The following is a 21,578-nucleotide window of genomic DNA, read 5'->3' as shown; positions in this document are numbered from 1 at the left end:
CCAAGGATAAAAGGCTTTTTCATAATGATATTGCAGATGTTGCTAATACATTGTCCATGAATCCTCTATTAAAAGTCATAAATATGTTGATGTTTCCCTAGAGTATTTTATTCCTTTACTAGATTCCTATTATGTACATACAGAAATTCAGGCACTCTTGAGTTTGCAAATTATTACATGTTTTCATTTCTTTACATTTACAAAAGAAACAAATATTCTACGCCCTGAAATAAAGCAAACTGGAGTTAAATATGAATCAATACATAATATATGAAAACAAAGTGGGAGGAGAAATGAGAACCCTGTGGTCTCTTGGTTTGGTTATTCATTATTATACCCCTACGGTTTAATTCCCGCTGTACTATAACACTGACACTGTCAGTCCGGACATTCACCCTAAAACATCATTCTGATCCCATAAAAACACTTCTCAATCAAGCAGAAGTAAAAAGTGTCAAATCATACGTAATCAATGAGCATATCGACCCATTCTTCAAAAATGAACTCAAACTCAAATAGGATCAATATGCACAACTTAGAAAACATCCTACCCTTTTTTGTTCAAAAGGGGAATACATTCGGTTCAGCAAATCAAATGGGGGCTTGTTGATTCTGAGGAGAAATAGGTCAGTGGTTTCACTGTAAGGGGGGGACGGGACGACAGTGAGCTGACCATGGCCATGTCAAGGAGTAAACAGAGGTGCTAAAGTGATGAGCTCTCTGAGAAAGGGAGCTTTTGCTTCTGCTGTTGGTGATCCCCACCAACAGCAGAATTGGTTTACAGTATCATGTTTGCTTATTTAAGTGAATGTGTGAAGGGGCATAGAAGTGATGTGTGTCGTCAGGTGTGGGGGCAGCATCAGTAGAAACAGACAGTGTGGAGGAAAGGCCTGTTGCTTTTGTCCTCAAACTCCTGCAGCAGCTCATCCATCTCGTTCTCCATGTCATCGGTGTGTTGAATCTGAGAAGGGGACGGAACAATTTGAGGTAAAATATAGAAAATTCACCCATGAGGATTTACAACCAAGCATGTTTCCATCTTAGCCTCAGAAGCTGTGCTCACCTCTGGGATCAAATGTCACAAGGCATTTAAAAACCACACAATTCCAATACGCTTCAGCATGCATTTATGTTAGCAACAGCTAGCAGCGTTACGTTGGGCCACTCACACACTGACACAGTTCACAGATCAGGAAGGCCCCCAGGGTGGCCTCCTCATGGTTGTCCTGGATGTCCACATTGATGACATGAACCGGCTGGAGGGTCTCCTGCTCTCTTGAGTTCAGGTCTGGAGGGGTGGGATCAAACGCAAGTTCAAATGCAAAGACCTAGAACATATTATGGTTTATTGCATCCTAGTTCTCTCAATTGCAAGTGAAGCATGTTGTAAGTGCTCCCCTTGAATACAAAGGGAAGAAATCCTCACCTTCTAACACCTGGTCATACACCCTCTCTTCACAGGTGATGACCAGGTCAAACTGGTCCTTGCAGTTCTGGAAGCGCTCTGGCCGTGACTTAATGCGTTTGTTGCGGTCCAGCATGTGCAGAATTCCGTTTTGTGTGTATCTGAGGTGTTGGAAGGGTCAAGGAACAAAACAAAAACAGGGAACATATCCCAAGAACTAAGGAATAAATATAACCATCTTGCTCTTTGACAGAAACACACTACCACCAACATGCAAACAGTGGAGCTGTGAAGCATGTATGGGATGCACTGAAAACAAAAGTACCAAATACACATTGAAATGTGAAAATCAAATTATACAAATAAAACGTATTTTAGTCTTCTATAAAGGTTTTTATAGAAACTCCATTCAAATGGTGTGCATGTGGTAAGCAACATAGACCTCTAGTGGACAAAGCATGAATTATATTAAGATATTAAGCCTCCATTTGCTTGTGTGTGCGTGATAAAGCTCATGACAAATATGCACGACAGGAGACACCTCACATACAACCCAAATTGTTGTGTGGCACTGCAAACTATACACACACACCGTGAGAAATATTCTAGTTTTGACATCAGAAGTTCAGAAACGCTCTCTAGCACCACTTGTAGTTTTGAAGACTTCCCAAAAAGTTAATGAGGGTAAGCAACTAGAAACATTTATTTTCCTTCTATTTATTGAACATACGCAGATAAAAACTGAAAGCTATGCATTATTTGCTTTTGCATAGATATTGTGCCAGTAATCTGATTAATTTAGACAAGCCTTTTCTGCCCAAATGTGTTGGGAGACTGACTCTGCATTGCACATTTCCTGTAGATTAAAGATATCTGTAAAACTTTACATTAACAAATCGGTTTACTGAGGACCAGATCTATGTTAACATTTACTGGATTTTGTTACTTCATGTTGATTAACAGCTCCATGGAAATACAACTTCAAAAAAGAATTGCTCACCTGTTACCACTAGTAGTTGGACACTAATGAGTAGAGGAAGAGGCAGACCTATAGGCAAACCTACAGTTTAACTCACCGTGGCAACTTGCTAAAACAGTTGTTACATCCCCCCCTTCTGGACAGTTACACAAAACTGCGTGCCACGTACATAAGTCTGGATAACTTCAGGCATGTTTTACTTAATAAATTCCTTATCCACCTCAACACTTTACCGCTTTTGCTAAGAATAATACGTTTTTGTGCATGTATGCGTGTAAGTGAGCGTGCATGTTTGAGTGCTGGGGATACAGTTCCTTGTCCTTGCGGACCAAGTCGTTGTACATCTGTTCATATGTGGTTTTGAAGTCATACACATTGGGCTTATCCGGGGCTGGACCAGGTAGCTTCACATGAGACCCCGTCCCAAATGAGCGTACATCAAAGCCCCGCTTACTGCAAAGACAGGAAGAAACAGAGCCAAGATATGAGTTAGAAAAAAAATACATAAAACTTAGCAACAACCTGCCATTCAAAAGCAAAAATTCAGCAAACCTCTTGTATGGGCTGTTTCACACAGCATTACCTTAAGAGAAACATTTTGATATGTTTTAAAATTCACAAGCTTTTTTTCTGGTGCAGTAGGCCTATATTTAACACAGAAGAACATTGGATCAAAGTATCAGTCATGCTGAAGTGTGAAACGCTCTGTATTGTTTTAACCACAACCACACAAGTTTTGTTGAGTTGAATTATTCGTCAAGTTAGCTACCACTTTTTTTTGTAACCAGAACTAGTGGTGCATCCTATGGAAATAAACACTAAAACAAACGTATTCTAGTGTATGCCATTAACTTCTGGTTTTGAATGGACACTGCAAAGTCCCTTTATTTCGTCCCTTCCTGCCCCACTGTTTGAGATTGTTAGCAAATGTAGAATGCTAAAAAATGAGTAGGCAATGTAGCCTATGTGAATTGTGGATCCGTTGAACAGGAAAGACGTTCCAGGTCGCCTACATGGCAGTCGCGCTGTAGTTTGTTGCGAAAAAGGTATGACGGTTATCTTCAGCTCTGCCCGGCTTTGTTGAGCGAAATGTAGGCGAACTAGAACATCCTCCATGTTTGCTGAGATGTCCAGTAAAACAAATTATTTCGTTGTTGCAAGGAATGGGCTCGAGCAGGCACAGCATCTAGTTTGACTTGTTTTTTTTAAGGCCAACTAGCTACATCAGCTCAAGATAATCTAACATTAGTTAGCTAGCCATCATGACTCATGAACTGCGTCGGTCCGTGAATAGATTCTGGGCCCATTGCACAGAAGCTGTCAGCCTGTTCTGAAAGCTGAATGCCAGCTCGACGTCTAATGACGATTTGATAGCTTCGTGGTAGGGCGTCGTAGTCGAACTTTTGTCTTCCGAGTGTTACCTGAGAATGTTGTGAGCTTCCATGCTGCGGTTCTGGTTGCTCGAGCACACAACCGCCACGCGAAGCGGGTGGCTCGGCATTGCGACTCTTCTGAATGAACTAGCTGTCGATTATTTGCTTTTAATTAAGTATCAACCTCAAATTATGTTATCAATTTCTTAAGAAAGCCCTCGATATAGCTAGATTAACAGACTGCGCAGCACACAGATCTTTGTCTATGCAGGGTTGAAGTCTCTCCTTCTCCTAGCTACGAGAAAATGGCGAATGGACTATTCAGAATAATTCAGCTGATGTCATGTGGGGGCAGGGCGTAGTCTTCACATTAGCTTGACGTCACACAAACGTGCATTTCCTAATTCAAGAACCTACAATTGATATCTCATTGAAATATATTTCCCTATTTATTTTTCCTGAATATCTGATAAATAGCACACTAACACATATTGCCTCCAAAAAACGCACACGACTGGAATTGAAGGATTCTTTATTCACTGCACTTGTGGGGTTTCTAAAGATTTTTTTTTTGCAGAATGGATGCCAACGTATCTTGATATTGACAATTACATGATTATCAACACATAAAAACAGTCAAGGAAATCCGGCTAAGGCAGTATGACAATCATATTGTGTGCGGGTGCATCTTTGAGATGGATCTTTCTAAAATGTTGGATCATATGATGTCTATATATCTTTCTTCACTCTAGGTTAAAACCATACCCACATATGGCGTAGTAAGATATTGCTGAACATTTGTAAAATGTTTACGGTAAAGATACTTAAATACATATTACTAAAGAGGATGTTTAAATAATATACACTTCAGAAAAATATACTCACGAAAAACAGTTCTTGAAACATTATATTAGAACCTTACACAATGAAATGTTGTGTTTGTAATTTCAAAGTAAACTCTGATTAACCTACAATTATTCAGATCAAATTTTGTAGTGTTTGAGGTGTGGTGAAACATAGATCTGAGATCTGTATAGGTGTGGAAGTGTCAGACGAGGATTTCCTTGTCTCAGGCCAGACAGAAGAAGTCTGTAGAAACCAAGACATAACTATGAGGTATATGTGACGTGATATATAGGATGCAAACAGTGGGTAATATTACAATACAATGAGGGTGTTCATTTGTACGTGTGTGACTTTTTATGTCATGCAGTGTATACTTTATGTACAGTACAATGCATAACAACCTCAATGCCGAGAGTGTGTTTGATATGTTGAGTGTGTGTGCTGCGTAGTGGGGCTCATTATGTTCTCAGTGATGTATGCCACTAGCAAGCAGATGATGACCAGCATTACGCAGATGGCTCCTCCCACCGTTGTCATGGCAATCACTATGTCTTGCATCCCAGAGGGAGTTATGGTGAACTCCACGCAGTCTCTCTGATTTCTCCTCTGGGCCGGGCCTGGGGAGAGAGCCATGGAGGGCAGAGGATGCAGACAGATACGGTAGGGGACATTTTCATGCAACTCATTCAGCAAAAAGTCTCTGCAGCCTGATCCAAGATGGACACCAGTACACTCAAACTGGGTGTAGCTCCCGTTCCACCAGCAGCTAAGCTCAAACCCACTTTTTGGGGTCGGTTGTACACTCAAAAGCATCTTTCGTTGAGCGGTCAGAGTTTTCCTCGCCTCCCCCGAGGCTCCTCTCTGTCTCTCCACTTTCGGTTGTGTAGTTTCAGTATCTTGTTTTTCTCTGTCATGTCCAACCATGTTCTCTTTAGTTTCCCCATGAACCTCTGCTGTAGAACTGTCATGTGTCCATTGTAGCAGTACACTGCCATTGGTCATAACGTTGGCCATTAAGGACCCTTCTTGTGACCTCACAGTCCGACAGTCATGCTGACACTTGAACTCAAACTGTGTGTGCCTGAAACACAACTGCCCTCCGATGCCCCCCTCCATCATGCGGTAGGCACACATCGGTGCCGCTCCAATGTCAATACTCCATCCTGTTCGGCCTTGTAGTCGGCTTGGTCTCCCAGATATCACAGTGGTAGGGTGAGTGTTGCCTCTGCTAGTGTTGGCTGAGGACATGCCAGTCACTTGGCCCTCCTGGAGCTTAGTTGTGGTCACATTTTCATTTATGTAATTACCCGGGTTCGTGTTTTTGCCCTTGTTGAAGGAGTTAATACTGATGTCAAGCTGCCTCGACCAGTTTGGAGACACACCCCTGTTCCTCTTGCTTCCCACCTCTGGTGTTGCTGATGCTGGGGATGGTAGCTCATCCCTGCCGCTGCGAGTCCGTCTAGAATCCCCGATTGTCTCGCGACATATACAAATCAGCATTACCCAGAGGGCGAGCAGCATTGGTCGTGGTGGCTCAGTCATTTCTCTCCGTTATGCAGGTGCACTCAGTTTAAATCATGTTTTGACATGATTAGCTTGATTTGAAAGCAAACCAAATAGAACATATGAAAAGATACAGTTGTAGCTTAGCCTACATCACAGCGAGTTTTGGAATCCCTGTAACTCCATGCAGTTCTTCCCAATGCGAGATAGCTAGGGCTGTCTGCGACAAAAAGAAATAGAAAAAATCAAACTAATATTCGGGCGGATTTTGACATTATGTTACAGGTAAACCATTTTTACCAGTGGCTCTTTTACATTATGCGTCTCTGTTTACAGACATAAGAGCTAATTAGGTCAAGTTGGTTAAGAATACGAAGGTAGGCTTTTGGTGCAGTTATGTAACTTACGCGACTGGGGTTGTTCAAACAAGGCGGTGGACAAGGCGATGATCCAGTTTCCTTTACGTTTGTCACATTTTGTTTTCCTGGCAACCGTTGACGGCTGTCGTGTGTCCGCACGTTATTTTAGTTTTTTATTGGCTAGTCATCGGTCAATTACATGACTCATCCTGTTCTTCTTGTAAGTCACCACTCCAATTTCAGTGTCTGTTAGTCTTTACCCAAAAAATTATGTCCCAATTTCTGTCATTTTCATCGGTCCATCTTTTAATTGGGCCTTCCCGAGCACCCAGCTTGCAGCTTCTTTGTAGGCTTGCCTACTACTTTCCACTCTTATCTTGCGTCAACGATTTTCATAGTGAGGTTTCTCCACAGGGTGTCAAATACAATATTTAACATCATTTTAAACGGATACTCATGCAAATAAATTTTATTATGCAATGTGTCAAACTTATTTAACAAACTTAACACATTTTGAAATGTCTCAGGCAACTGAAATATAGTATAACCTCACACTTTTCCAAGTCCAAACGAAACAAAATCTGAATTAAATCACTCAATTGTCTGTCGTGCCACATGATAAAAATAGACTAAACTGATATAAAAGGAGGAAACAGTTTTACTAATTAGCCTACAGCGGCCCCATGTGGTTATTTGGCCAATATTATTTTACCAGTGTAGGCCTACTATACAATCCACTTCAGACTTTTATCAGCCTCTGCCTTTAATTTTGGAAAACTTGTTGTCCAGTCATCAGTTAGATCACCCTTCCTGACCTTAAGTCACCTCTTTAAAGTTAAGGAATTAAATCTTAAACCAAGACTGGGCAGAACAGTTCAGTGTTCTGTCAGGAATTAGGTTATTTGTTTTAAAAAACACATCAAAGATTACTAAGGGTGGTTACCTCAAAGTACTTTAAGTGACAGGAGAAAGGCAAAAAAGGTTCATAAACGAAAAATTAAGTTATTAATTTGATAGTATGAATAATAAATTAGAGATCAAACCTTTTATAAAAAACAAAATATAATTAGCTTTTAATCAAGGGCATTTAAAATATTAAAATGGAAATACCGTTACCAAATTTGAAACACTAATGTGAAAGATTTCTAACAATGTATTTTTTTATAATATAAAGTAATGTAGGATACAATTAATTATTCTATTTGTTGAATAACTTTACAGCTCTTTATATACATTACGTACTTTGCTGTAGTTCTTGAACTCAGCAGTTCTTATCTTCTAAGAACTGCTGAGTTAATAAACTACAGCCAATTACTCAATGGTCATCAGGAGCACTTAACCCGTCTGTAAGGGCAAAAATTGGCAAGCCAATTTAGAAACATTGCCTAGGGAAATGGGAGTTCTGGGTGTGATCACTAATAAGTGTTCAATCAGCATCTGTGGGATTTTAATAAGACTCTGGAGGTGTCTTCTTAGAGTTGATGAGTAAACATGTCAAATTATGCTTTTCCTGATCTGAACTCTGTATGTCACTCAGTGATGAGTCAGTGTTGATGAAGGGGACATAACGAAGATTTAAGTCGGAAAGATTTATACCCCCACAAACACACACATTGGTGGGCATGCTTGTGTGTCCATGCACACACAAACAGACACTTGGTCTATATGCATACAATACAAAGCTGCTAAAATAAAAAATACTGTTTAAAAATGATGAACAATGAATGAAAGATCAAGATACATGTAAATACAAGAACATTTTTGTGGGGGCAACTCAATGTGTTTTTGTTGTTGGTCACGGTTGTACCAATCAGATCCACATGATTATTATTGGATCAAATTAGCCTTAAACGTGTTCAGCAAAATTAAGGTGCTAAGTTAAATGAACCATTATATTTGTGCAAATCAGAGTCTATAAAACAGAGCACCAAATACAGGACAGTGGCATCGGCACAATGGACATGGAGGTGTTGTGGTAAAACAGTAGGAGCTATTACAAACATAAACCTATACACACACAAACACACAGATACACAGACACACCCATATACATGAGATGAACAACAGAAAAACTGTGCTGAAGAGGACGTGATGTCAGAAGTTCTCACTCTAGATGCCATCTTGTTTGGAGTGCTTGTCTTCACAGGCATCCTGGGAAACATACTGGTCATTCATGTGGTGAGGGGAAGATGTTCTACTGTCATCTTGCATGAGTACATTGACTTTGTTGACCAGATAAGGGATCATGTTTTTTTCTGCCAAAGATGTTGGATATACAGAGTCTTTACGGGTATGATGTTATCTCTCTTTCTCTCTCTCTGTCTCAGGTATTCAAGTCAGCTGCTGAAAGTCAGTCTCATTGGCTTCCTCCATCAGACACCATCTTGGTGCACCTGTCCCTTGCCAACCTCCTGACTTCCCTCTTCCGTACCATGCCCATTTTTGTGTCTGACCTGGGCCTGGAAGTTACCCTCGCCCCTGGCTGGTGCCGCTTCTTCATGCTGCTGTGGGTATGGTGGCGGGCTGTGGGTTGCTGGGTCACCCTGGCCCTCAGTACCTTCCACTACTCCACACTGAAACGTAGTCACATGTCGATGGGCGCATTGGCGCAGAAACGGGAGAGGAATCGGGTGTGGATAGCCCTGGGGCTGGTGTGGGGTGCAAACCTGGCCTTCTCCTTGCCAGCACTGGTCTATACCACCCACGTCCATGGCAATGCCACGGTGGAGCTGATGGTGATCAGCTGCACCACCCGGCCCTTGCTTGGCTGCGTCTGGGAGTTCCCTACCGTAGAGCAGGGCACTGCCTTTGCTTCCGCTTCTCTAGCATTTAACGAGGTATTGCCTTTGCTCCTGATGATAGCCACCAATCTGGCTACTTTACATGCCTTGTACAAGCACATCCGGGTAGTCACCTCCGGGGGCGAGGCGGAGGGCGCTAAGCCGGGCGACCTAGACAAACATGTGGCCAGTGAACGTAAGGCAGGTCATGTGATCATGTCACTCGTCTCACTGTTTGTGGTGTGCTGGGCTCTGCAGGTTGCTGCAGTGACATATTACAACCACGACAGGGGTCGCCATGCGGAACAGCTGTTGACTGTGGCCCATTTCTCTGCCTCACTGTTTGTGGGCTTTAGTCCCATGGTGGTGGCCCTTGGACACGGTAAGCTGAGAAAGAGAATCATAGGGATGTTCAAGGAGTGGGGTGATGTGGTCAAATGTCGACAACGGGACACAGCTGAGAAAGAGATCAAAGCTTCAGAGACTACTGGGAAAAAGGTGAAACCAACTATTGTTGTTGTTCAAAATAAGTTATCATTGTAGCACAAGTGGCAAAGGAAATGTACAACTGGTAAACAAATGTAACTAGATGAGTGTGTAAATGAATAAGTATTGTTTTATATGTGATTAAAAATCATTTGTAATGTCAGTATCTGACTCTTAATTGATCACCCTTTAGGTGATCCTGAAGCTCAGATACATTTTTTCATGTTCATTCTCAATAAAGAACCACAAACAGACAGTCAAGAAGTAGGCTAGATATGTTTATATAATTTAGCATTGACATCCAAGTAACATCAGCTCTTGTAAGGGTGAGTACACTATGTGGTTCTGTCAGTGAATCAAAACAGACTTTATGAACGACCGTAGCCCCCTGTGACCTACAGCCAACACGATGGGTGATAAGGCAATGAAGGCTGTGTTGGCGAAGCGAGCTAAGACCAGTAGGACCATAGAGGAGTTGCCTGTAGAACGGCTGTAGTTATAGTAGTTGACTGAGATCATGCTGGTCCCCCAGGATGAAATAAAGAGCATGGTGAGAGCTACAATGACCTAGAAAGAGAAGAAAGAGGTCGAGGAGAGTGATTAGATGAGGAAGAAGAAGAGAGAGGGAGCAAACAGAGGGGGAGAGAACAAAAGTGAGAGTGAAGTGTTCACAAAGAGAACCACGCAATTTATGCACAACCTTAGCTGCTCTCTTCTCGGCTGGCACCCTCTTCATGATGGGGGCGTTCACGTTTGAGATGGATGTCCTGCCATGGGAGTAGAGCGTGTAGAGGGAGCCCAGGTTGGTGATGGCCATGAGAATGATAGGCACAATCTCATGGATCACCATGGAGGTGGTGGCATAGGCCAGCCCACGATAAGCAGAGGGGAAGTTCCACACACAGCCCAGCAGAGGGCGTGTGGTGCTGCTTACCAGCATTAGCGTCTGAAAGGAGAGGAGACAAGTGACTAGAACAACATTCTGAAAAGAGTACATGCAGGACAAGCACAAAACCCACATAATGGGCTTGTTATGTATCATCTACCACTGTCTGACTGTTCAGGTGTCGGTCTTACCTCTGTGCTGTTCTGGTCTCCCCTGGTGGAGAACACATGAGCAGGGATGGAGTAGATGTAGCTGAGGAACCAGATAAGACTCAGACTCAGCAGTAAGGATTTGGGAGCTCCGCGCTGCAGACCGATGTGTCCTGTGGAAGGAGCCAGGCGACGTAGGGTCTGGAAGTGGAAGACGCTGAGGTACAGTGTGGACCACACGTTGGCAGTTCGAAGCCACACCCACACCCCCATGAGGAATTGACAAGACACCTTGGAAGGGTATAGCTGGAGAAGATTGAAAGTGGGTTAAGACTGCAAGTGAACGTGGATTCCGTAGTTTTTTGTAACTGCCACTGCGGCCCTTAAGAGGATACTGTTTTTTATTGAAATCTTAATAACTCAAGTTACATGAAGCATACATATTTGCATGTTACATAAATCACAAAGGTCTATAAGCATAGATACATGTTTTTGTACAAATGAATAGTATATCTATGTAAATACATACAGACACATTCACATACTAGTGCACAATGCCCGTGAGGACAGAATTGTTCAATCAGGTGGATGCTACATCATTCTGTATCTTCTTCTTCAACTATATAAAAAAATCTCCAAAAAATAAGCCACTTCCCTCAAATCCCAACAACCTTACAGTATTTTTGTATATTTTACAATCGCTATGACAATTTTTCTATACTTTTAACAAGTTTCCTAAACTCTTGACACAGTTAGCACAACATCCGTCTGTGTTGGCTATAAAGTTACAGTAACACATTTCTTGTTGGTTTGACACAAAATGCATCTAGTAAACACAAATTTCAAATGCTTGAACTTCTTTTACACACAAGCTCAACTAAGACCAAAATTCGATCGATCGATTTTTACAGCACAATTTACCAATGCTTTCACACTGTATGTGAGAACCGATAACATCATGTTCAAAACCTACATAACTTATTGGCTAAAGTCAAGTCAACAGCTGTTCATATTGTGAATTCAAACAAATATATCTCCTATATTTTACTGTAGTAGTGTATTCCAATGCTACTGAGAAACAGCTGGTGGAAGTTATGCAAACAAATCACAGCTGATTCCCAACTAGGAAACACTCAGGTGTTGAGGTTCTTTTAATCGCATGACCATGTGGTATATACAGTAAAGAAGACCTCTATGGGATGATCTTGTGTGGAAAAAGAACAATATAGAGCAACACAAAGAAAGTAACAATACAGTAATGCTTGCACGAGGGAGAGGAATGGGACAAGGGCAAGGGAGAGGAGTTAGAATGCATGGTGGTGCTCAGACAAGGGCCAGAGCTTGGGTAACTGATAAAATACTATAAATGTACTAAACATTGCATATTTCTTGTAGTAATGTCCTGATGCAAATTTACTTGCTGCCTTTACTGCAGCAATTATGTTTCTGTCTCCTTTTTTTCTACACAGTCACCGTACATTCTATAAAGCTACTCTGAGATGGGTCATTCACTTTTTGTTCCGAATTTCTGCAGCAAAATAAACAAAATACATGCATTTACTAAACCTAACAAAACAAAAATGTAGAGAGGCTTCAAAAGAAACTGCATTGCAAGACACAATCTATGATCCATATACTGTGAGACCTGACATATAAAAGAATGCAGTTTCTGTAATTCCATCTAATGTTAGTGTTTTTGTGACATTGTGCTATGATTGACTAAATGTTCCTGTTGAAAAAGAACATGTGTTAGTGTTTTGGTAGACATGGTGTATTGTTTACTGTATTTGGTCAGCGAATGTAAAAAAACTGTAATATCTCTGGCTCACCCAGACCAACATCATCCTCTACACAGCTTTCATTCCCAGTCCCAGCCCCCCTACCTCTAGTCCCAGGTCTGAGATGACGAGCAGTACGTTCCTCACCAGGGACACCATCAGGTTGGACAGAGCCATGTTTATCAGAATGATGTCCGAGTGATGACCTCCACCGGTGTTTTTGAACACACTCTTGCCAATCACAAAAATCACTGTGGTATTTCCCATGATGCCCAGTAGTACAAGAATGATGTACAGTGTGGTCTGGAAGGGGTACATAATGACAAGAAGTGCCGTTTGCAGTCTTCAATTGACACTCCTCCACGATCAACCGGATTATACCTGTGACAAACACTTCAGTGTCCATGCATCATGACAGTGGTGCCGTTCCCATTTAGATTCAAAAGATTTCCATTAATTATGCTAAATCAATCTTCTGGGAGAGCTTCTAGTCCAAATGTGATTTTCTTCACATATATTTTGACATTTAGTAACTTACTTTATATAGTTAAATTGGAGCAGTCCCATTGGTGTAGTTGAACCAAAATATTTACGGATGCTCCCTGATCTTTCCAGGTTGTGAGTTGGATGTTCCCCTTGCACCTGGTGTACATGAAAGCAAAAGCTCTACCTCCAGAAGTTATATAAAATTTATGCAAAATCCCCCATGGACAGCACCAGATCAATACTATGGTTGCTGCTACAACAGCAGCAGTTAGCATCTGTTCCTGGGGGGCCCAATGATCTATGAGGTCAGAGGTATTGTACCCAAGGGACTAACTAGCAAGGTTAATTGAAAAACTTTTGGTTGCTTAAAAACTGCTTAAATGCTTGACACTTCTTGTTACTAATTTCTAGCGGGTCAGTTCATTGATAATATAAAAAACATCACCAATATTCAAAAAATATTACAGTGAATCACATTGAATTACGGTAAAGGCAACTTACAAAAGGAAAACAAAACCTATGGAAAAGGATATTGTACAAGTCTGTGGTAATATAGTACAGCACCATTTATGTTAAATTGAGTCAGAGGTCACCAATCTGTCCTTGGGCCTTAAATTCCACAGCCATAATATGGACAATAATGTTGTCAATGTTGATAATGAACATTATTACACTCAGTACCGGTGGTGCTATAACCTTTTCAGTGAAAGTGCTATAAACAACTCTTTAAAAGAAGAAAAGCAGGTACTGTGTGGTACTTGGCTGCCCCTCTCTCTGTGGTGTGGTGGTGGGTATGTCATGCTTGGCTGCCCCTCTCTCTGTGGTGTGGTGGTGGGTATGTCATGCTTGGCTGCCCCTCTCTCTGTGGTGTGGTGGTGGGTATGTCATGCTTGGCTGCCCCTCTCTCTGTGGTGTGGTGGTGGGTATGTCACGCTCATAGAGGGAGCTTTCCGATTTCACCCCGGCTACCAGGCCATCAATGGATCCTGACCTTTCATTTGAAATCCAAATGTATAATTATATGGTTTTAAGTAGCATTGCAATCATAATGCATTGACTTGATACATTTGAAAAGTTAATTTACATACTTCATGTATTCAAAATGAATAATTTCTTTCACATGAAAGATCACTTTTTAATTTACAGTAATTCAACAATCCTATAATGTAGCCTCGGTTTTTTCCACAAAAGGTTTCCGTTTTGTTTCTCAGGGATCAGATTTGAGACATCAGGGTTATTAGACTTGTTAGCTAAGACCGGAACTAACACAAAAAAATATATAGGGAGAAAGTACATGTGACAATCTTCTTTATGGGCTTCATGAATGCAAGCTGTAGTGTAGGATCTGTCAGTGAGTCAGCACAGACTTGATGAATGATCGTAGTCCCCGATGACCTACAACCAACACCATGGGTGACAAGGCAATGAAGATGATGTTAGCGAAGCGAGCTAGGACCAACAGGAAGTCAGCGGATGAGCCACGGTTGTAGTTGAAGTAGTTGACTGAGATGATGCTTGTCCCCCAGGATACAATGAAGAGCATGATCAAAGCTAGAATCACCTGGATAGACAGGAGAGGAAGAGCAGGGGTTCAGAAGAAACAGAGGGGAGAGGAAAGTGCAAGGAGAAACAAGGAGAAAAGGAACAAAGGGAAATTGAGTCAAGAAGAGGAGAGAGGAGAAAGAAGGGTGTAGAGAAGTCCGAAAGAAAAGAAAGGAATTTAAAGCGGTAAAAAATTCAAGTAAGTGAAAGAAGAAGAGGAAAGATAAAGGAGGTAAAAGACGTCTGAAGAGAGATGAAATATCTGCCTTCTGATATCTTGCTAAATATTGCTGATATAGTGTTCATATACAGTATTGCTAATTCACTTGTGGTTTGCATCATATATATTCAAACTAGAGAGATAAATTGTCAGAACTATGAATTACTGCTCATTGTTAAAAGTGCATACATTTGACTCCCTGCCATCTACCTTGGCAGCTCTTTTCTTAGCTGGCACCCTGTTGATGGTGGGGGCAATCTGGGTTTGATTGGAGCATTTGTGTATCCTGCCACGGGAGTAGAGTGTGTAGAGGGAGCCCAGGTTGGTGATGGCCATGAGAATGATAGGCACAATCTCATGGATCACCATGGAGGTGGTGGCATAGGCCAGCCCACTATAAGCAGAGGGGAAGTTCCACACACAGCCCAGCAGAGGGCGTGTGGTGCTGCTTACCAGCATCAGTGTCTGATGGAGAAAGAAGAGAAGTAAGAATACCACAATCAAACAACATTACATGCAATTGAAAGAATAAGTGAATGATATGGGGATTTCTGAATGTTCCGCTATGAGTCTTACCTCTGTGCTGTTCTGGTCTCCCCTGGTGGAGAACACATGAGCAGGGATGGAGTAGATGTAGCTGAGGAACCAGATAAGACTCAGACTCAGCAGTAGGGATTTGGGAGCTCCGCGCTGCAGACCGATGTGTCCTGCGGAAGGAGCCAGGCGACGTAGGGTCTGGAAGTGGAAGGCGCTGAGGTACAGTGTGGACCACACGTTGGCAGTTCGAAGCCACACCCACACCCCCATGAGGAATTGACAAGACACCTTGGAAGAGTATAGCTGGAGAAGATGAAAATGTGATCTGTTCATGTGTTTGGATGTCGGATTATCTAGCCTGGAATGTTAAGAACAGGTCCATCATACATTTTCTATTGCGTAATTGGTTTAATCATAGGCTACAATTTCAAATGCCGATATTAAAGCTGTTTGATCCACTCAAATAGAAAATAGCTTAGTTCGTTGTATTTCGGGTTAGGCTTAAATAATCACCTAATTCTAATGTGGCCCTTTGCCGGTTTTAAAGACACATCACTTGTTATGACTGAAATCACTAAAGCATAAACCAACACATTCAATGATGCAGTGAACATACCGGGAGTCAGTGGAGATTTTGGACTCTTTTTATGGGTACTCAAGTGCACCTAAATTTCATCTCAGCACCCCTAAAAATAAAATTAATCAAAATTTTAAAAAATTGAATTATTATTATTATCTTAAATAAGCTTTTGTGCTCTAACGTGTTAAAACAAGGTTTATTTATTGTTGACACATCATTATCGTTTTATTTGATGCTGATGTCATGAAGATTGGGACTTATTTTAAGGGGGTTTAAAACTTTTGCAAGGCACTTTATCCACGTCTCATTCTCATTGGGGGCTGATCCTAGAATCTCCCCTGCCGGGAGTACATTGAAGAGTAGACCAAGTTATTGATTTAATATTTTAATAAATGTTACCGGGTTGTAGGTGAATGGAAATGCATGCAGGTAATAACGAAACGAAAAAGGATGTACGTACGGCTACACATCACGTTTCCCATGAAGGATGGGACTGTACGGTAAGCACTACAAGTCCCGAGGGAGGTTGCGCGCTACCAAAACTGAATTGAGTTAATGAATGATCCAATTACAACGTCGTCAGTTGGTAAATATATTACTTACCGAAATGTCTGAATCAGGTCTTGAAATTAACAATCACTGCGTAACTTCAACCATGGGTGTCGTGTAAAAAATGATGATGGTGGTGGGGGATAATTAAAAGGGGGGTTATGGGGGTCCATTCCCAGAAAAAAAGACGGGAATGTAAACCTTTTTTGCAATTTTACATATTCAAAGACTTTGGAGGGATTATTTTAAGTTTTTGCAGCTGCGAAATGTCAATCTATGTACTGTACGTGTGAAGACATTAGTTTGCTTCCAGCAGAAATAACTGACTAGCCAACATAAAATAAAGCTGCACATTTTCCTGAAATGTAAACCTATCAACATTTTACGTTTTTTACTTGTTGAACTTAGTTCAGCTTTCCACTTGGACAAGCCTTTATGTCAAACCCTGTTTGTGTGCATAATTTGCATAAAATAAAGATTGTGACCTTTCTTGAACATCTCATTCTCTTTGCAAACAGTCGCTGTCTCTAGTTGATAATGTTGACCATAGCGATATTCAAGACTTATATCTGTTCTGCCCACATTTCAAATTATTTACCAATAGTTTGTTCCACTAGTTCCAAGACTAACACAATTCCAGTCCACCAACCCCACATCTCAACACCCTTTATATCTCTTGCCGACCCAGATTAACATCATCCTCGCCACAGCTTTCTTTCCCAGTCCCAGCCCCCCTACCTCTAGTCCCAGGTCTGAGATGACGAGCAGCACGTTCCTCACCAGGGACACCATCAGGTTGGACAGAGCCATGTTTATCAGAATGATGTCCGAGTTATGACCTCCACCGTTGCTTTTGAACACACTCTTGCCAATCACAGAAATCACTGTGGTATTTCCCATGATGCCCAGCAGTACAAGGATGATGTACAGTGTGGTCTGGAAGGTGGACACATTGGCACGCAGCCCCATCCCCGCAGCTTCCAATTGATGCTCCTCCACCATCCTTAGCCAGAATGCAAGTCAGACAGAACACTTTAGTGTCCAAGCATCTTACCACTAGTCATGCTTGCATTTTGATTCAAACAGAGAGGGTTTTCAAATAACTGAATATTTAGATCAGCTAGTAGCTTTTAGTCCTGATTTGAATCTTTTTACAGATATATTATCATACATACACTCAAATATAAGCATTCTCATAATATCTAACCCTAAAGTGATCTGAGTGCTCCCTGAACTTTGTATGTAGTAAGTTTGGTTGGACGTTCCCGTACTTGTCTTGCATTTACATGACAGCAAGCCCTACCTCTTAAAGTAAAATCACCATGGACATTACCAGATCATAACGTCTACCTTGAGTGACAATAAAGAGGTCCCTGGTCCATATGCTTACGTCAGAGCTGCTGTTCACTAAGGGGACTGGGGGTTCTTCACTGGGGGAATAGAGAGCTGTGTATGCATGTTTATAGAACACAAGAGATTAACTACCAAGACTAATTGAAATGTTGTGAAAACCTTTGTTTGTAGCTTGATTAACAAAATACCTGCCTCCGACAGTGACTTGTGTTAGGTTTGGATGAAATGCCTGCCTCGGACAGTGACTTGTGTTGAAGGTTTGGGCTGTAACTGTTATTTCTTGTTACTAAACTCTAGTAGTAGGTCACTTAAAAGTACTTCCCAGGTATTTAAACCTTTAATCACTTGAAACTTTAACAAAATTGGCACTTGTACCTTTATTAATTTCCACCAAACATGACACAGGGTTATAAACTGACCTGACTTAATGTTCTACAACACATTAAATTCCCTGTGACCATAACAGTAATTTTCACTATTTCAAATTTACAATTGACATGAACATGACATGAATAGACATGACTATCAACTGGCAATGTCAAGCAATAAGTTAGATTTTGGATTTCATACAGGAATTGTGTTCTAGAGTTCAGAAAGTAATAAACAATATTATCTTACATGTATTTATTTAGTCTTTATCAGAGGCATAGGTTTGGTTTCAGATATAGGTGAGACAGTATTTTTTTAATAATTGAGAAATGCGTCCTTTAAATATAATTTTCATTGGTAAAACATAGGGGGGACAGATTTACAATTTTCAAAAAAGTGTGTCAGATATTGTAACCTACATTCATTCTGTTAAATAATCCGAGGTGGATCGAGTAGCTTCAATTATTCTGATATTCAATTGCTACTATTGTGTGTATTATATGTGGTACCTCTGTATTTTACATTTAGTCATTTAGCAGACGCGCTTATCCAGAGCGACTTACAGTAAGTACTTTTACTTTTTACTTGTTCTGTAATTGTATAAATGGTATTACCTGAAGACTTGCATTTCCTTTGGATAAATAAAGGGAATGGAAATGAATTGAGTCAGAAATTAGTAACTGTCTTGTGCACAGGGTTGTCAGTGTCAAAGGGGCCCCTGATAATTCTACCTCAACACGTTTTTAACCTGCTACTAGACTAGTTACGCAAGATGTTAACTCCCTCATTGATACAATAAATACAAAAAGAACATTTGGGATTGAACATTTTTAAAGGTATATGGGCTACATACATTGTCTCAGTTGAAGAAATGTTAAAATTAAATCATCTTTACAAGTAATAAGACAGTTCACATTTATTTGTTAGATAATTTGACAACATCGAACTTGGTCAGCTTATCTTCAAAACAGAAATGTGTGCTGCAGAAAAACACAAGTAAATGGGTTTTGTTGCAGAGACCGGAATCAACACAAAACATTTTGATAGAGGGCGAAAATCTCAGAACTAATTCAATTTTATCATCTGACAGTGTATAGAGAAAGACAGAATGCTGTAGTGTAGGATCTGTCAGTGAGTCAGCACAGACTTGATGAATGATCGTAGTCCCCGATGACCTACAGCCAACACCATGGGTGACAAGGCAATGAAGATGATGTTAGCGAAGCGAGCTAGGACCAACAGGAAGTCAGCGGATGAGCCACGGTTGTAGTTGAAGTAGTTGACTGAGATGATGCTTGTCCCCCAGGATACAATGAAGAGCATGATCAAAGCTAGAATCACCTGGAAAGACAGGAGAGGAAGAGCAGGGTTTTAAAAGAAACAGAGGGGAGAGAGGAATGCACATGGAAGGAGAAAAGACAAGGAGAAAGGGAGGGACAATAAAAAAAAATGAAATGAAATACAAAAGAGGAGAAGAGAGGGATGAATAGAAGTGAAAGGATGGAGATGGGAGATGAGAGATCTGCAAACTGGTTTATTGCTAATCTACTCATGGTGAGGTTTATATTGTTCAAACTAGAGAGAAGAAAGAAGTTGTAAGAACAGTACATTTTGAATGCTCACGTGTTAATCGTGCACACATTCTCCTCCTTGACACCTACCTTGGCGGCTCTCTTCTCAGCCGGCACCCTCTTGATGATGGGGGCAATCTGGGCTTGATTGGAGGACTTGCGTGTCCTGACATGGGAGTAGAGCGTGTAGAGGGAGCCCAGGTTGGTGATGGCCATGAGAATGATAGGCACAATCTCATGGATCACCATGGAGGTGGTGGCATAGGCCAGCCCACTATAAGCAGAGGGGAAGTTCCACACACAGCCCAGCAGAGGGCGTGTGGTGCTGCTTACCATCATCAGTGTCTGACGGAGAAAGAAGAGAAGTAAGAATACCACAATCAAACAACATTACATGCAATAGAAAGGATAAGTGAATGATATGGGGATTTCTGATTGTTCCGCTATGAGTCTTACCTCTGTGCTGTTCTGGTTTCCCCTGGTGGAGAACACATGAGCAGGGATGGAGTAGATGTAGCTGAGGAACCAGATAAGACTCAGACTCAGCAGTAAGGATTTGGGAGCTCCGCGCTGCAGACCGATGTGTCCTGCGGAAGGAGCCAGGCGACGTAGGGTCTGGAAGTGGAAGGCGCTGAGGTACAGTGTGGACCACACGTTGGCCGATCGAAGCCACACCCACACCCCCATGAGGAGTTGACAAAATATTTTGGAGGAGTATAGCTGTAAGGGATGAGAGGTGGTTTAAAGTGAGTCTTCATGAGTGTGTTTGTCCAAAATTCTGATAGATTTGTTGTAGGTGAATGTGCCATTGTAGAAGTAATTATCAGGATTTCTACAAATAGCAATTTAACACTAATAATAGTTAAGAATGATGCTTTACCAAATTGCCAGATATAGTTCTTAAGGTTTCTTACACATCATTCATTTCTCAATTCCTAAATCTCAGATCCCCAATCTCCCAAATCCAAGGTCTCCAGGTCTAACAGTCTTTTACTTTCTTCCAGTCTACCTTTGGTCCAGGACCCAAATCCCTTCAAACCCCAAACTTTTCCACAACTTTCATTCACAGTCCCAACCATCCTACCTCCAGTCCCAGGTCTGAGATGACCAGCAGAGAGTTCCTTAATATTGACACCAGCAGGTTGGACAGAGCCATGTTTATCAAGATGATGTCTGAGTTACGACCTCCGCCAGGGTCTGTGAAAAGACTCCTGCCAATCACAGCAATCACAAAGGTGTTTCCCATAATGCCCAACGTCACCAGGAGGATGTAGAAGGCTGTTTGAATGGGGGACACTGTAACACGGAGCCCCATTCCCACTGGCTCCAACTCAGACATCCTGTTAGTTTGAATACAATTCTGACATAACATTTCAGTGTCCATATACACATCCTCTAGAATAACTTGTCGTTTTTAGTCCAAATAAGAAACCCTGCACATACAGCTCAGCATAGTCAGTATATATGCATTCTCATCAAAGACAACTCTGAAAAGGATTTTTCAACAATTCCTGCCATACAAATAGGACCTTCCCCCTTTAGTCTGACGTTAACATGACAGCAACCTCCAGAAATAAAATCACCATGGACACTGTGAGATCATAACATCTACCTTGAGTGACAGTAGGGTGTATCCCTGGTGGTCTTAGCTCTGCTAGGTCAGAGCTACTGTACACCGAGGGGACTGGGGAAATAGAGGGTTGAATAGTTGAGTACGCACATTGATAAACCACAAGAGCCCTACCAAGACTAATTGAAACATGCTTCCTCTACAGCTATTAACACCTTAGGGGGTAGAACTGTTTTTGAAGGTAATGGTAAATATAT

The 21,578-nt window shown here is 41.4% G+C and overlaps 6 protein-coding genes across 6 annotated transcripts; 1 reads left to right on the top strand and 5 right to left on the bottom strand.

Annotated features, from left to right (window-relative positions):
* Positions 1-86: 86 nt before the first annotated feature.
* Positions 87-4,085, bottom strand: ssu72 (SSU72 homolog, RNA polymerase II CTD phosphatase). Its single transcript, XM_047025256.1, has 5 exons — positions 3,806-4,085; positions 2,694-2,837; positions 1,427-1,566; positions 1,170-1,288; positions 87-961 (listed from the first exon to the last, which is right to left on the bottom strand). Exons 1-5 carry the CDS (start codon positions 3,883-3,885, stop codon positions 860-862), a joined length of 585 nt encoding a protein of 194 aa, XP_046881212.1. The 5' UTR covers positions 3,886-4,085; the 3' UTR covers positions 87-859.
* Positions 4,086-4,279: 194 nt separating this feature from the next.
* fndc10 (fibronectin type III domain containing 10) lies at positions 4,280-5,850 on the bottom strand. Its single transcript, XM_047025982.1, has one exon. It carries the CDS (start codon positions 5,735-5,737, stop codon positions 5,006-5,008), a length of 732 nt encoding a protein of 243 aa, XP_046881938.1. The 5' UTR covers positions 5,738-5,850; the 3' UTR covers positions 4,280-5,005.
* Positions 5,851-8,556: 2,706 nt separating this feature from the next.
* LOC124471966 (olfactory receptor class A-like protein 4) lies at positions 8,557-9,788 on the top strand. Its single transcript, XM_047026641.1, has 2 exons — positions 8,557-8,643; positions 8,793-9,788. The coding sequence occupies exons 1-2, from the start codon at positions 8,557-8,559 to the stop codon at positions 9,786-9,788; spliced, it is 1,083 nt and encodes a 360-aa protein (XP_046882597.1).
* Positions 9,789-10,079: 291 nt separating this feature from the next.
* LOC124471965 (olfactory receptor class A-like protein 4) lies at positions 10,080-12,862 on the bottom strand. The gene is made up of 4 exons (XM_047026640.1): positions 12,650-12,862; positions 10,809-11,072; positions 10,432-10,677; positions 10,080-10,298 (listed from the first exon to the last, which is right to left on the bottom strand). The coding sequence occupies exons 1-4, from the start codon at positions 12,860-12,862 to the stop codon at positions 10,080-10,082; spliced, it is 942 nt and encodes a 313-aa protein (XP_046882596.1).
* A 1,516-nt stretch (positions 12,863-14,378) lies between these two features.
* On the bottom strand, positions 14,379-17,427 carry LOC124471250 (olfactory receptor class A-like protein 4). Its single transcript, XM_047025671.1, has 4 exons — positions 17,197-17,427; positions 15,369-15,632; positions 15,003-15,257; positions 14,379-14,591 (listed from the first exon to the last, which is right to left on the bottom strand). The coding sequence occupies exons 1-4, from the start codon at positions 17,425-17,427 to the stop codon at positions 14,379-14,381; spliced, it is 963 nt and encodes a 320-aa protein (XP_046881627.1).
* A 777-nt stretch (positions 17,428-18,204) lies between these two features.
* On the bottom strand, positions 18,205-21,559 carry LOC124471653 (olfactory receptor class A-like protein 4). The gene is made up of 4 exons (XM_047026218.1): positions 20,836-21,559; positions 20,208-20,471; positions 19,842-20,096; positions 18,205-19,521 (listed from the first exon to the last, which is right to left on the bottom strand). The coding sequence occupies exons 1-4, from the start codon at positions 21,133-21,135 to the stop codon at positions 19,309-19,311; spliced, it is 1,032 nt and encodes a 343-aa protein (XP_046882174.1). The 5' UTR covers positions 21,136-21,559; the 3' UTR covers positions 18,205-19,308.
* Between the last annotated feature and the right edge of the window lie 19 nt (positions 21,560-21,578).

This window comes from Hypomesus transpacificus, chromosome 9 (genome assembly GCF_021917145.1).
Source record: "Hypomesus transpacificus isolate Combined female chromosome 9, fHypTra1, whole genome shotgun sequence".
Classification (NCBI taxonomy): Eukaryota; Metazoa; Chordata; class Actinopteri; order Osmeriformes; family Osmeridae; genus Hypomesus; species Hypomesus transpacificus.
This window is presented reverse-complemented; position numbering and strand designations above follow the sequence as displayed.